Source organism: Sparus aurata, chromosome 1 (genome assembly GCF_900880675.1).
Source record: "Sparus aurata chromosome 1, fSpaAur1.1, whole genome shotgun sequence".
NCBI classification, from domain to species: domain Eukaryota; kingdom Metazoa; phylum Chordata; class Actinopteri; order Spariformes; family Sparidae; genus Sparus; species Sparus aurata.
In genome coordinates, this window is record NC_044187.1 from 28902463 (window position 1) to 28916324 (window position 13862).

General features: G+C 41.1%; 2 protein-coding genes across 12 annotated transcripts; both read left to right on the forward strand.

Moving 5' to 3' along the window:
• Positions 1-33: 33 nt before the first annotated feature.
• Positions 34-7279, forward strand: LOC115580502 (Fc receptor-like protein 5). Of its 10 annotated transcripts, none has more exons than XR_003984425.1 (11): positions 35-200; positions 303-329; positions 525-806; positions 921-1214; positions 3305-3577; positions 3686-4018; positions 5547-5596; positions 5687-5797; positions 5891-5915; positions 6061-6157; positions 7037-7279. XR_003984425.1 is itself a non-coding variant. In XM_030416910.1 (11 exons), exons 1-11 carry the CDS (start codon positions 146-148, stop codon positions 7055-7057), a joined length of 1503 nt encoding a protein of 500 aa, XP_030272770.1. In that variant the 5' UTR covers positions 37-145; the 3' UTR covers positions 7058-7279. The 10 variants fall into 10 exon arrangements, 6 of the variants coding, with proteins under 6 accessions (XP_030274378.1, XP_030272770.1, XP_030275162.1 ...); XM_030416910.1 differs by having other exon boundaries at positions 37-200; positions 3305-3508; positions 5543-5596; XM_030415315.1 differs by having other exon boundaries at positions 39-200; positions 5543-5596.
• A 229-nt stretch (positions 7280-7508) lies between these two features.
• LOC115581931 (Fc receptor-like protein 3) lies at positions 7509-13758 on the forward strand. Of its 2 annotated transcripts, none has more exons than XM_030417532.1 (13): positions 7509-7688; positions 7783-7809; positions 7917-8043; positions 8131-8306; positions 9216-9393; positions 9654-9760; positions 9860-10132; positions 10238-10543; positions 10638-10739; positions 11187-11214; positions 12738-12786; positions 12885-12950; positions 13608-13758. In XM_030417532.1, exons 1-13 carry the CDS (start codon positions 7631-7633, stop codon positions 13689-13691), a joined length of 1581 nt encoding a protein of 526 aa, XP_030273392.1. In that variant the 5' UTR covers positions 7509-7630; the 3' UTR covers positions 13692-13758. The 2 variants fall into 2 exon arrangements, with proteins under 2 accessions (XP_030273392.1, XP_030273400.1); XM_030417540.1 differs by having other exon boundaries at positions 13415-13670.
• Positions 13759-13862: the final 104 nt, after the last annotated feature.

Sequence of the window (13862 nt, forward strand, 5' to 3'; positions counted from 1 at the left end):
ACATCACACAGTTGGCTAAAATGAAACCACACATGAAGCCTGAGCTGTTATCTTCCTGCAGCACATGTGTGACACCCATAGTGTTTACGCACATTCACACACAGAGACACACTGAACCGAGCTGAGGAAACCATGTCAAAGATAAATGCAGAAGACTGTAATGAAGAATCTACAGACTCTGAATGTGTTGCCAATTTTGGGTGAGTTTGTTGAATTTTGTTCATGATGGCGACAAAAACAAATCTGTGAATGGTCTGATTTTGTTACTGAAATGTGATTGTTTTTTTTTGTTCTTTTTCCAGCTCTGGCAACTTTGTTCATCAGGATAAGTAAGTTTGTTAAAGTGGTGCTTGAGACATGGAGCTCAGTTTGCTGAAGATCTTTTGTTTGTCCTCGCTGGTTTAGAAATGCCCCTAAAATCAAAATGAATTGCTATCAGTATCTGCACATACTCTCTTTAAAACTTGTAATGGGTGAATTTCAGGGCTCCAAACAAACACCAAGTGATTCATTTCTTTCTTCAGGTGGATCCACCTCTCTTCGACTGTTGCTGACTGGTCCTGACATGGCCTACCTCGGCTCCAGGGTGACTTTCTGGTGTACTGCAATTGACTCCTCTCCACCAGTCACCTACGAGCTGATAGGGGATGGTGGAGTCTTGATCGGGACAGACATTGATTTGGAGGGGGATCGGGGTGCGAGATTCGTTCTTAAGGTCACTGCAACATCAGAGGGGTCATACCACTGCACTGCGGCAGCTGGAGGAAGCACAGGTGTCAGCAACAGCATCAAGCTGACTGTTGTCAGTGAGTAAACATAGACATAGACATGGAAATCATTTGTCTTGTTCAAACTTTTCAGCGCTGGAGGCAATCGTTCCAGAACCTGACTTTAATCTTCCATAATTTCTGAACTTCTAGCTCCAGCATCGAACACCAGAGTGACGTCTGAACCCTTTCCCCCAGTCGCATATGAGGGGTCAGGCTTCGTATTGAACTGCACCACAAAGGGCTCCCACCTTTCCTACACCTGGTTTTTCAACAGAAAGGAAGTAACATCTAACACCTCTCCAGCCTTCCAACTCTCTGGCAACAAGCTAGTGATGGGAAATGTGACTTTCGAGCATGCTGGGTCCTATTACTGCATGGCTACGTCTAGGGTGCAGGACACTGAGAGGTTTTCAAACAGCGCACCGGTGCAGCTGACAGTCAAAGGTATGTGTCAACCAAAAATACAAGCACTAAAGGCTTAGCAGAAGGTGGATTTATTGAATAACGCAAGGTTGTTATTTTGGTCTAGAGTAGACTGAAATGTCTTAGCAACTCTTTGATGAATTGGCATGAAATCGCATCATCAGCATCAGCTTTACTCTGTTTTCAGTGCTAAAAATGAAATCTTAGCATGCTAATCCCTTAGCAAAAAGTAGTATACTTGAAGTTCATTTTATTAAGTATGCTTGAGTATAAGTATAGCAAGTATACTATGGACCATGTACTTGTAGCATCCTAGAAAGTATACTAATTTAATACTTATTCGGACTAAATTGGAACATTTTAAGTTTATAAAAGTATACTTTAAGTATACTTTATAAGGTCCTTTTAAGTTTACAGAAGTACACTTTCAAGTATACAACAAGTATACTCATCTATATACTACTAGTGTACTAAGTATATACTTCCAGTCCACATTTTAGTTTATTAACATGTAAGTTTATAACAGTAGTGTTGTGACGTTCACGAACGAACCGATTCTATTGAACGGCTCGTTAACATGAACGATGGGATCCGAGTCGCAGCTGGGAACCGTTTTTTTTTTTTAATATCACTGTGTGCTCCTCCTTTGCTCCTCTCCTGAGTGGGACAAAGAAGTTACATGGGGAGGAGCGCAGCCCAGCTGCACGGTGCTTATTAGATATGCAAATGTAGCATGACGCCACCTGAGTTGTGCACGCTGCCTTTGCTAAAAAAAAAAAAAAAAGAAACAGAAACAGGTGACTGCCCCTGCCTCGGAGAGCAGAGCAGCTGCAGCGGTCTTAATTAGGAGGAGGACAGTTTTGTTCCAAATCTCACCCCATCATACCTCCCAGTGATTATTTCCAAGATAAAATGAGTTACCACCAGGCTGGCTTCTTAGAACTTAATAAATTTAAAAATCAGTCAAATAAGCCAGTTTTTTGAACGGCTCTTTGAAAGGAACGGCTCACCAAGATCCGGCTCCTCTCAAAGAGCCATAAATCCCATCTCTATATAACAGGTGTAATACTTCAAAGCAAATGTGTGTAGTGAAAAGCATTTTTATTCAGCTAAATTAAATGAATAAAATTCAATGATTCACTCTTTTTTTTGTACTTACATCAAGATATTGTAAATACTACCACTTGTAATATGGCAAGTTCTAGCAAGAGATTCACCATTTATTTCCATACATGCCCATATCTTGGCAGATGGGAAGTTTCTCCCAGAAAACACCCCTTCACTCACGGTGCCAACATTTTTATCATCTTTGTTAATTCGACACAATTTAACCACATAACAAGGATGTGATCAACCATTAATTGGTTGAAGCTGACCAACAACAACAGAATACCCAAGAGTCTTTGCGCACCACAGTCCAAGGTATACTAAAGTACAAGTATAAGCTTTAGTATTAGAGTATAAGTCTAAGTATTAATGTATTTAGTCTTAGACTATTCTTTATACTTTTCAGTATAAGCCATGTATACTTCACTATACTTTTCTTAAGTATATAAAATGTAGTATATACAAAGTACACTTCAAGTATACGCCTCAGTTTTAGTATAAAATAAGTATACTTGTAGTACACTTGAATAAACTACTTTTTGCTCTGAACTAAAATTAACAAGATGCCATCCAGCAAACAAATAAATGCCGAAACCCTTTAGATATTTTATACCCAAGATGTTCTATCAATCCCTTTTAAATACACAATACATGGTTCAAATTATGTGGACACTGAGAAAATGATCATCAAGTTTCAAAACCATGGGAATTTGGAACAAGGCTGCAGATATTCCTTTGTCCTACTCCTTACTTTTATTTTCTTTATATACAATTTAATTAATGAATAACAAAAAAAGAGATCAACACTAAAAGAGTGTTAAGAGTTAAGCGTTGACTTGATTGAAGATATTAGCTTAACTCAAAACAAAGCAAGAACAGCCCCAGACCGCCATCGTCCACATACTTTTGGCCATATACTCTGAAATTAACAAAGCTGCCTGTAGTTTCTCTGCAGAATAACATGTACTATGTCATCCTTTGTCCCCTCCTCATTCCTTCTCCAGTCAACATTTCAAAACCAAGGATCTCTTTCTCCATCTCCAAAGAGGGAGCCAGCTACCATGGCAATGTGACCTGCTGGTCAACAAGGGGGAGTCCTCCAGTCAACTTCTCTCTTTCACTAGATGATAGGGAAGTGGGATCTGTCACAGCAACTGAATCTCTCACTGCCTGGTTCCCCGTCGACATGGTACCAGGGCTGGACATGGGTGAGGCTCGATGTCGAGTGACTACTGAGGTGCAGGAGTTGATGAGTGACCCTGTGACTCTGGTTGTGGGTATGAGCTGCACAGACATTAGAAGCAAATGTGTCTTCCCATGATTTCCTACTTTATTTGTTCTCTTTGATGATCTGTTTCTCTTTCTGTTCCCTACTGTCTGTCCAGTCCCAGTCGGAGGTAAAGTGAAAATGGAGGTTGATTATCTCTACAGAGCTGACTCCGAACTAGCTGCAGCCAGGCTGACCTGTCAAGTCAGCAGAGGCACTTTCCCTTATGTCTCCTGGCTCTTCAACAACTCTGTCCTTCCTTCTGAGACACATGTGGACTCCCATATCCAGCCCGCGCTGTCTCAGTATGCTGTAGCTGACCATAGACGAACCCTCTTTCTGGCAAAGCTCGGCCCAGAGGAGTCTGGGTATTACCGCTGCAAGGCCAGGGACAGCTACGATGACTCTGGTCCCTGGGTGGAGAGTCCAGACATGCTGGTCCGGGTCACAGGTGAAAAGATCAAGACTAGAAAGTTTGAAATTTTCTGAAATATGCTTATTTTCCTGTTTACCAAGAGTTTGATGGATGGATTGATACCATCATCATCATCTTGGTACGGTAAACATTAAGCTAATGCCATTAGCTGATTAGTTTAGCTAAGTATAAATAAGAAAATAAGGGGGAAACAGTTAGCCTGGCTTTGTCTAAAGGTAACAGAATATTCCTACCAGCACCTCTAAAGCTCGCTGATTGACACATTATTAATCAGTGTAAAAGTAACTTACAGTGCAGCAATGTACTGGAGTTTTGTTGTAATTGTGAGATTGTCAGACAACCTGTACAGACTCCTGGATGTTACACTGCTGGCCAGCAGGAAATTGAAATAGTCGTTCTATGTTCCCTGGGTCATGATGGGAACATGGTAACTTGGGATCACTGGAACGAAGGACCTTGGAACCATGGATCTTGAGAACATAGAACCCTGTTATCTTTGGATCATGGAATTGTTAGACCCTTTGATATAGGGTCTAGGGAACATAAGACCCTAGGAACAAAGGCAATTGAAAATAAAAATATGACAAAGGGTCCAATGTTCCCAGGGTCTGACACAAAAATAAATGTCATTTGGTATCAACAGAATATTGAGCAAGGGAACAAAGCACTTTGGGAAATAGGACCTTGGTAATTATGACCCTGGGAGCACAGAACCTAGGGAATGTAGGTCCATAGGAAAAAAAGTACCTTGGTAATGAAAGACTTGGGAACAATAAACCATGATAACATGGGGCTGTGGGAATGTTGGACCTGGGGAACAAAGGATCCTGGGAACATAGGACCTTGGAAACCCTGAACCCTGGGAACCTTGGGAATTTAGCCCAGATAGCGTACCAGAATTGTACCAGACACCCTCATCTGGCCCATATACTGATGGCACTTGGGTCCACTCCTGTTCGTCAGATCTGAGCTACTAGCAGTCCATGGCATGACCAGATGTCAGCTAAGAGTGAACCATATAAACCAAAGCTGGCCAAAGTCATTTAAAGTCATTAAACTTTTGCAGGGGTTAAATTATAAATAGCATGTTTTGAAGTAAGCTTTAGAGGTGCTCCCAGGCTTTATGCTAAACTAAGCTAACCAGCTGCTGGCGATAGCTTCATATTGACCATATAGCAGTTAGAATGGTATTATCTTATCATGATAGCTGGTCTTGAAGAAGGTTTGAGGGGCTGAATAAAAGAGAAATATGTACGGAGCCACATTGTGTGTGACTTCTGTCCTTATGTCAAGCTAAGCTAACAAGCTACTAGCTTCAGCTACATGATTGCACAGATTTGATAGTGATAATAATCTTCTTGAGTAACTTTTAGTAAAAATGCAATTAAGCATATTTGACAAATGTTTAATTGTTTCTTTCCCAGACTTATTTTTTAATCCACCCTCGCCTTCACATTTCACATGTGCCTTTTTATAAATGTCCTCTTTGTGTGGGGTCTCTGTGCTCTTTACCACATCACACTTTTTACTCTTGATCAGACAGGTACCATAACTCCATGCCTCCTGCAACACCTTCCACTGAAACACCACAAAGTAAACAGCACATATCGTATCTTTAAATGCCTTACAGGACGCCTCTACAGTGCGTAATACTTCACTTGCCTTGTCCCTTCTCTCCCGCAGACGCTCCCAAGACCACCATAGAGGCCATTGCCATAGCATTCTGCTGCTTCCTTCTTCTGACGTTGGCAGCATGTGTGGGCTGTGTGTACACCATGTTTGACCATGAGCAAGGTGTGTGTGTGTACATGCATGTTTGAGGGAAAATACAAACTGATTTATACTGAATGTTCTCATGTCTCCACCTCTCATTTGTTTGTTTCACAGCTCACGCCCCTGTTGCTACAACAAAGTAAGCTTTCTTTTTACAGATCTAAGGAAATTTTGACACTTTTCTATCAGCCGGAGGGCCTGGATTGCCTCTGGTTTTTGAAGTACAGAAGGTTTATTGGTCTTTAACTCAAATTAACCTGTTCAGCACTGTTTGTGCCTTTCAGTCCCAGTCTTGATGCACTACCTCTGTCGTCACCCCAGTCCCAGTCTGAGGGAAATCCGGCTGATACTTCCTCTACAGATTCTAGTGTTCAGAATCAGGTATACAGGCCTGCAAAACATGTTACAACACTGCATAGAAAAGAGAATAATAGATATAATATAATATACCGGTAATATAATATAATAGCGATTTCTTTGAAAGAGATGCTTCTCATAAAACAAAGAAAACATTACTTATTGTTCATTGGGAATCATTAATTCACCTAATTTTTCCAATACACTGAAATGTCTGCTTGCCTGTAGACAAATGTAATATTTTCACATTTTTGTATTTTCAATAAAAGCTAGCAATTAATTGTAATTAATCATTTTAAATGAATTTAACATGGTGTCTGTTTTAACTGTATTTCGAGTTAGTTATTAATTCAGTTTTCTGCAGAGAACTGGGGAAATGATTCAGAAATTATTGGGAGAAAACAAACCCATACTCTTTCAGTATATCTTTGGCTTTGATTGGAGCATTTCTTTCAAGAAAATTCTTTTTGAAATAAAAAACTATTTTCAGTATTTGTTCCAGGAATGAACAGCAACATATTCCTATAATTTAAATGTATAAACTATCTTTATATGCTAAAAGTGTCTGCTTTGTTTCTAAAGGTGCAATATGTAAGAATTTGTAATCTGTTGAATTCACAATCAAAACAAACGGGGGCAGTCTATCACCAGAGTAACCCACAACCAGCTTTGGTACTGTAGTTAGCTCAGGTAGCTGTGCAGCTAGCAGGCTGCACTGGAAGGTCGGAGCACCCAGGGAGTGTTGGTGTTATTTTTTTCATATTCTATTGACACTTAGTTTAATTCCTGACTTTTTTCCACTTAAATTCTTACATATTTCGCCTTTGATAATATCTTAAACAAATGTGACCCAGGTATATATGTACAAGAAGACATTGTGACTGTTCTTTCTCTCTGTTTTAGACTGTAGAGATCACAGTATGACACAGAAGGAGCCTGCACCTCTCATCCAATTGTCTTTATTTCATTTTAAATCTGCAGCTATTTCTGTTGTTGTTGTTGTTGTTGTTCTGTCAGTATTGCAATTCTGACTTAACCTGTATGGCCAAGTTACCTAAACGTCACTGTAGAACATTCAGTGAAAAAGAACATAAACTGATGTATACTGTCATGTTTCTTTTGCAAATAAAAGTTGTAATCAAAAAAGTGTAGTTGTTTTTTTAGTGAAAATATAATGCTTGACTACACCTTCATGTCTACAATATGCCTGACTTGATGTTTTCATATCCACATTTTTGAAACTGTAACACAACACCTTGACATTTATGACATGAGAGAAGGGATTCTTCTTGTGATGCTCTAGAGAGGGAGGGGACAGCAGGGAGGTGAGGTGTCACACTATCAGCTATTTGCACATGTTTCGTGTGTGTGTGTGTGTGTGTGTGTGTGTCTGTGTCTGTGTCTGTGTGTGTGTGTGTCTGTGTGTGTGTGTTTGTGTGTGCGCAGTGAAAACGGTCAAACGGTCTGCTTTACCACGTCTAATGTGATTACATTTGTATGAGAGGCAACAAGTTCTCTTCAAGAATGTTTGCGTCCCTCTTTGTGATCGTACTGGGTAAGTTTATCAACACAGTCGCCGCTGCAGTATTTTCACAATTTTGAAACTCTTGCACTCTAGTAAACTATTTATTTATGTTTCCTCTCTACAGGGTTGTGCTACTGTAGTAGGGCGAGCAGTAAGTCAGTTGTGTTGTTCACCTGTGTTAGTGCGTGTACAGTGAATGAATGCACATTTGTTGCTAATGATTTGTGTTCGTGCTGTGTTGTTTGATATTTTTGATAGGTCAGGCATCTCTGGGTCTTCCACGACTGTTTGGCCCTTCAGAGGCTTTGGTGAAAACCGCTGTGGAAATGAATTGTGAACTGCTCACCTTCCCAGAGAATGAAACAATCTTGCTGCAGCTATTCAGGTGGGTAATTGTTCACACTTAATCTAAACACTGTTTTAAGAGTTAAAGTAATGATAGAAAATCCCTGTAATTGCCAACCTTTTCCAGGGAGGTTGACCGTAGCAGGATGTTTGCTGAATACACCTCCCTGAAGGGGAAGGAGGCCACCTTACCCCTGTATGTCCGACATTTTCATGAGGGCAACCTGGTGTGTGTGGCCAGTGCGCAGAACAACTCTCTCATAGAGCCCACTGTCAGCAACATACACTACCTGAAGGTTATTGGTGAGTCTTTTTGTTCCGACAAATATAAAGCCCACATATTTTATGCACATGTCTTCCCTGTAACAGCAGCATTGACCGTAGTGGGCATGTATGTTTGAAAAAGGCTCAAAACAAAAAGAAACACATTTCTCAAAGGGTATGTTTCTGTATGTGGATATTGTTTTATGACAGTATGCAGTGGTGGACTGTGGTGGATGTTTGAGGGGCAGAGGTGAAAAAAAGTCGAAACCAATTCACTTTAGATGTCACTTAACCATGGGCACCTAAAAGGGCACTTTATCATGTTTTATCTACCAGGGTCATCTAAGACAGCAATTTCGCAGCATTTTTCGCACCAGGTGGGCAATGGCCTCTGTGTAAGCATGCCTCGTTGACCAAAAACCCCCCCCAAAAAAATTCTACTTAAAACTGCCATTTTGCTCTCCTGAAATACAGGTGACCATATTCCATACAGTGAAATTAGGTGATGTTACGCAAAGTTGTCCTACAACTAACATCAGTAACACAGTGGTAACATATCAATGTAATTTGTTGATGAAGCAGCAACGGTCAAAGAGGTTCTACACTATCAACAGCGTACAAACATGCTCACAATAACAGTGCTAACATGCTGATATTTAGCAAGTATAGCATACTTACGTTTGCTAAGTTCAGCTGAGGTTGAGGGGAATGGATCATCAGCCAAAAATTACAGGAGTTCCCAAAAGTCATTAAATGTATAATCTTGAGGAACCTTATTTTACAGCAATCAGCAAAGTGCTGTTTAGTTAATGGGCATGGTCACTTGTACCTGAGAAAAGGAATGACTAACTTCCTTAACTTCCCTAACAAGATTCTTCATGCAATAAGATTTATTGTTGTTCCCAAGTAAGACCAGGATCTCAGTCTGTTGCTGTGACTGTCCTGCAGAACCAGTGGAAGGCGCAGAGATTGAGGTCTGCTCGGGTCTGGTGAATTTATTTGAGGGGAACAGGCTGGAGCTCCGCTGTAAACTCAAAGCTGGAAATCACGTCTCCTACAAGTGGCTCCTGAATGGTCGGCTTGTGTCTCAGTCTCTTCTCCACGATGACCGTCTCTTGATCAACAGGTCAGTGGAATCACATGGTCTCTGGTGGGCTGTTACTGCATTACTGTGTGGTTGCCAGCTGCTTGCTGTGGTGTTTTCAGCAGTTCAACGAGTTATTTGGTTATGTTGACCAGTCTGTGCTGTGGGTAATGGAGATTTTTACATTCTGTGCTATCTTGTCTGTAGACAGAAATCTACAAAGATCTCAAAATCAATAAATCTATCCAAAAAAAGCCAAAGTCAAAGGAGTCACTTAAATGTTTATCCGTGTCACCCCTCAGAACAACTTCCCAGGACAGCGGCTCCTACAGGTGTGTCGCCTCCAACAGCTTCAACCAAACAGACTTCTTCACCGTCAACAGCACTGAAGTTGTAATCACAGTCAAAGGTTTGCTGTCATCTGTTGTGAATGAACTCTCTGGTTTTTACAGCTTTGATGCGGTTTTCTTTGAAGAAAATAACACCTTTTTCCATCTTGTTCCCTCAGACTTGGTGTCAGAACCTGACATCTCCTTCAGCGTGTTAAAGGAGGATATCCACAACTATTTTGCTGTGGTCAGCTGTCGGTCAACTAGAGGGACACCACCTGTCACCTTTTCACTTTACAACAGCACAGAATTCATTGCCAGTGTGATGACTGAAGAGCGATTCGCCACATTTAAGGTTCCGCTGGTTTTGGGCCAGGACTTGGGATTTCTTCAGTGCCAGGCAAGAAATGGAGACTGGGTCGTATACGGTGAAAAGATTCCCCTGGAAGTTGGTATGTTGAAGGTTTAAAAACTGCTGACATTACACCATGAAACACAAGAAGTCTTTTCAGTGTTTATCCACAGTGTCTCTTTTCAATCCATAATGTCTCCAACAGTACCGGTTGGTGGGCCTGTGACAATGCGTTACACCTACGACAGTGGTGAAAACTATGCTGTGATCAGCATAACTATCTACTGCGAGGCGGCAAAGGGAACTCATGCACGGTACCAGTGGTTCCTCAACGGAACCCTTCTACATGACAGAGGAAGCTTCTACTATGTGCACCACCAGCATCCAGAACTGGCTATGCTGATGCTGTCAGTAGGGGACAGCAGCGCCGGGACGTACCACTGTGAAGTGTCAGACAGCTTCGACAACACCACTGCCATAAGCAGCAGAAGACTATATTTGGACAAACACAGTACAGTTGATCCATTTTTTTATGATGTAAGTCAAACATCATCATGACAAGTGACAGCTGGTTTAATCTCTTCTTTCTCTTCCTGCTCCCCCAGGGCTGAATCGTCTTCCCGTCTGGGTGGTGGCAGTTGTCTTTGGAAGCTTCACCTTCCTGATTCTCTTGGTCTCCGTTTGTTGTGGGATTGGAGTGGTGTTCAGTGAGTTCCTGAGTTCATGTTTACCCCTTTTCCGCCAAAGCAGCGTTTGATCTTGAACTGGTAAAATATGAAGATTCTTGGAACGTTGATACTATCTCACGTACCTGCCCGCATTTTCACCAGTTTTGAGTGGGAGCATTGTATAATCAAGGACGCCTCACCAATGGTGGGCATTGAACAGTGCACAATCACCTGTTGAATATGTCTCGCCCACTTCAGGTCTAGAAAGAATCTGCTAGTTTTGGCTCCAACCTTGGTGTTTCTAAACTAATTTATTTTTGGTTGAAAGGCACAAAATAAGGTGTGTTAACCAGGATGGAAACTGGTTCCATGCTTGTGGAAACAAAGCAAATGTTTCCATAATTTCAGAGTCCTGTCGTTTATCTGGTGCGGCTACCTCCTCATCACTTGCTCTACTATGAATAAATGTTTTCACTCTTCTTTCAGGGAGAAGACATTATGGAGAGAAGTCTCTGTGAGTCAATTTTTCTTTTTAATGCTGATACCCTGAAAAATGATGATGATGTTCCACATGAAGCTACTACTTCCCCCTGTAGAGAGAACAGAGCTGCTTGATCCTCCCCCAGTCATTTCTTCTTTTTTTTTCTTCTACTGAGGAAGAATGGCACAATGGCTGTAATTCCACCATGATGCAATTCAATGAAATAATGGCAGATGATATGTGACAAAGTTAAATGGAAATACGGCCAATTCTAGATAATCCTTTTTATCTATGGTCACACTCAAATTAAAATAGTAGTGATATACTGTGCTTTACATTACACCTGGCAACAGAAATGATCTCCATTTATGTTATAGCTAAAGATAAGGACTCATGTTGACAGTTAACACTCAGTCAGCTGGGAGGACATCTAGGGTAAAATCTGAACATGTGTCTTAGTTATGAGCATTTTTGTCTCTATAAGACAGCTTGACATTGTCGACTGACAGTAAATGTGGAGAGAAGGGAAACAACATGTGAAGGTTTTGAGCTGGAATGTGGTTATGCGTCAGATGGATTTGACCTACTGGACGAGCAGGTCACGTATATATAAAACCTCTCTTGACAAAGGAACTGAAACAGACTCTGATGCAGCTTACAGTCAGTAAGCCAGTACCATATTACCATAAAGATGATGAATGATGACAGCAGATGCCAAACTTGGCTAAATTTGAATTATCGTGAAGTGCAGGTTGTTCGCTCATAGCACTGTCCTCTCAGTGAGCAGTCAAACGTGTGAATGTGGGGAAAGAAAATACAGCCTGTCCATATTTTTACATTTCTTTCACATTCCATTTGTTTAATAATGTTTTAAGTGAATAGACTGAAGATTCATTTAATGCCATTATGCAACACAAGACAATATAATGAAAGTTCAGTTGTCATTTTACAAAGGTATATGCACTATGTTTTAAAACTACACGGGCTAATTAATCAATGATAATCAAGACAAAAAAATGAAATATTCATGATGGAGTGTGGAGGATGAGCTCAGGAGTCTCACAGTCTGAGAGAGCTCTGTGGTCTGGTGGTACAACAGCAGATACTTCTGTATGTTTCGTCAGAGGGCAGCAGGGTGTGGGTGTTGTCTTTTAGTGTCCTTTGGGCTCTGTGCAGACGTCTCACTTCACCGAAATCACTGATGCTCCGTAGATGGCACCAGTGATGTTCTGGGTGCTTTTAAATGCTGAACGCCCAGGCTTTTAATACTTGTGGACAAAATGTATTGACATTTTTTCGTGTCATCTGCCTGAAGTCAAAGACTAATTTAAATGTGATGAGTAAAAAAGAAAGCTCCATCATGTTTAATTAGAGTGTAATTGTAACGTGTGCACTCTCCCCTCAGGTTGTTGAAAGCTAAATCTCACTGTGAACAGCACTGTGTGTAGTCAGGCCTTTATCCTGTAGATTTTTATGAATCTTTACAGCTGCACTTCTAATAAACATTGCCTCTCTTGAGACTGTTTAAGTGCCAACCGCCTTTTTTCTTCTCTCAGGTCGGACTTCGAGATGGAGAGAATAACGCCTGCGTATTATGGCAAGCTGGTCAGTCAATATTCATGTAAAGTATCTCCATTATTAAAAGACTGACCCGTTTTCATCGTAGCACGTTGTGTGAGCTGCTCAGGTGTCTCTCCCTACAGGATTTGTCTCATTACAATGAGGATGCTGATGTGGTGAATGCTGCCAGAGGGGGTGAAGTGGACCAGGTGAGATAATCAAATAAGGATGCAAGGTCATTTATTTATCATTAAAGGTGCACTACGTAGTTTTGGGGATGACATTTTAACCTTAAGAGAAAGGCCTCACTGAGAGATTTTAACAACCTAAACAAACAAACAAACTCTCAAACATAGTTTCATATGGTTTTAATTTGTTTATATCTGCCACCTTTCTAACTTCAAACAGTGTCCTTAACCTATTTTCCTCTGAGAACAGCTTCATTATTCAGTTATGGGAAAAAAAACAAACAAACTACATAGTATCACTTTAACAGGGTTACAAAACAAAACTGAGTTGGAGTCCTTTTTAGCCAAATCACACAAAGAGAAAGAAACAAACTATGTTATAGCGCCAGATGTGGAGGATGAGTTCAGGAGTCTCACAGTGTTGGGAATGAAGCTGCTCTGTAGTCTGGTGGTATGACAGCAGATACTTCTGTATCTCTTGCCAGATGGCAGCAGGGTGAACAGACAGTGGCTGGGCTGGGTGCTGTCTTTAAGTATCCTTTGGGCTCTCCGGACATCTCGCCTCATCAATATCATACAACTAAATATGAATAATATAACTGAGTGAAATGATTGAATCACTTATTTGAGCACGCAAGCAGTCCAACTGTCCCGCTCATCGGTCTGTCCTCTCCTCAGGCATCTCTTGTCTCTGTGGACGAATGGCCCCAGATTGAGGAAGAGAAGAAGACGTTGGAGGATGAGCCCGCTGAGGAGCCCTGATGGCTCAGACCGTTTGCTTTGTAAACACATGTTGTTGTAGTTTAATAAACATCTGCTTCTGATGCTCTCTGCTGTCAGTGTGAACAATTAGATTATCTATCTCTTGAGTGTGTGTGGCGGTAAAAGTGATGAGAAGAGTCGCACATGATCATCTTTCCTGGATCCGAACAG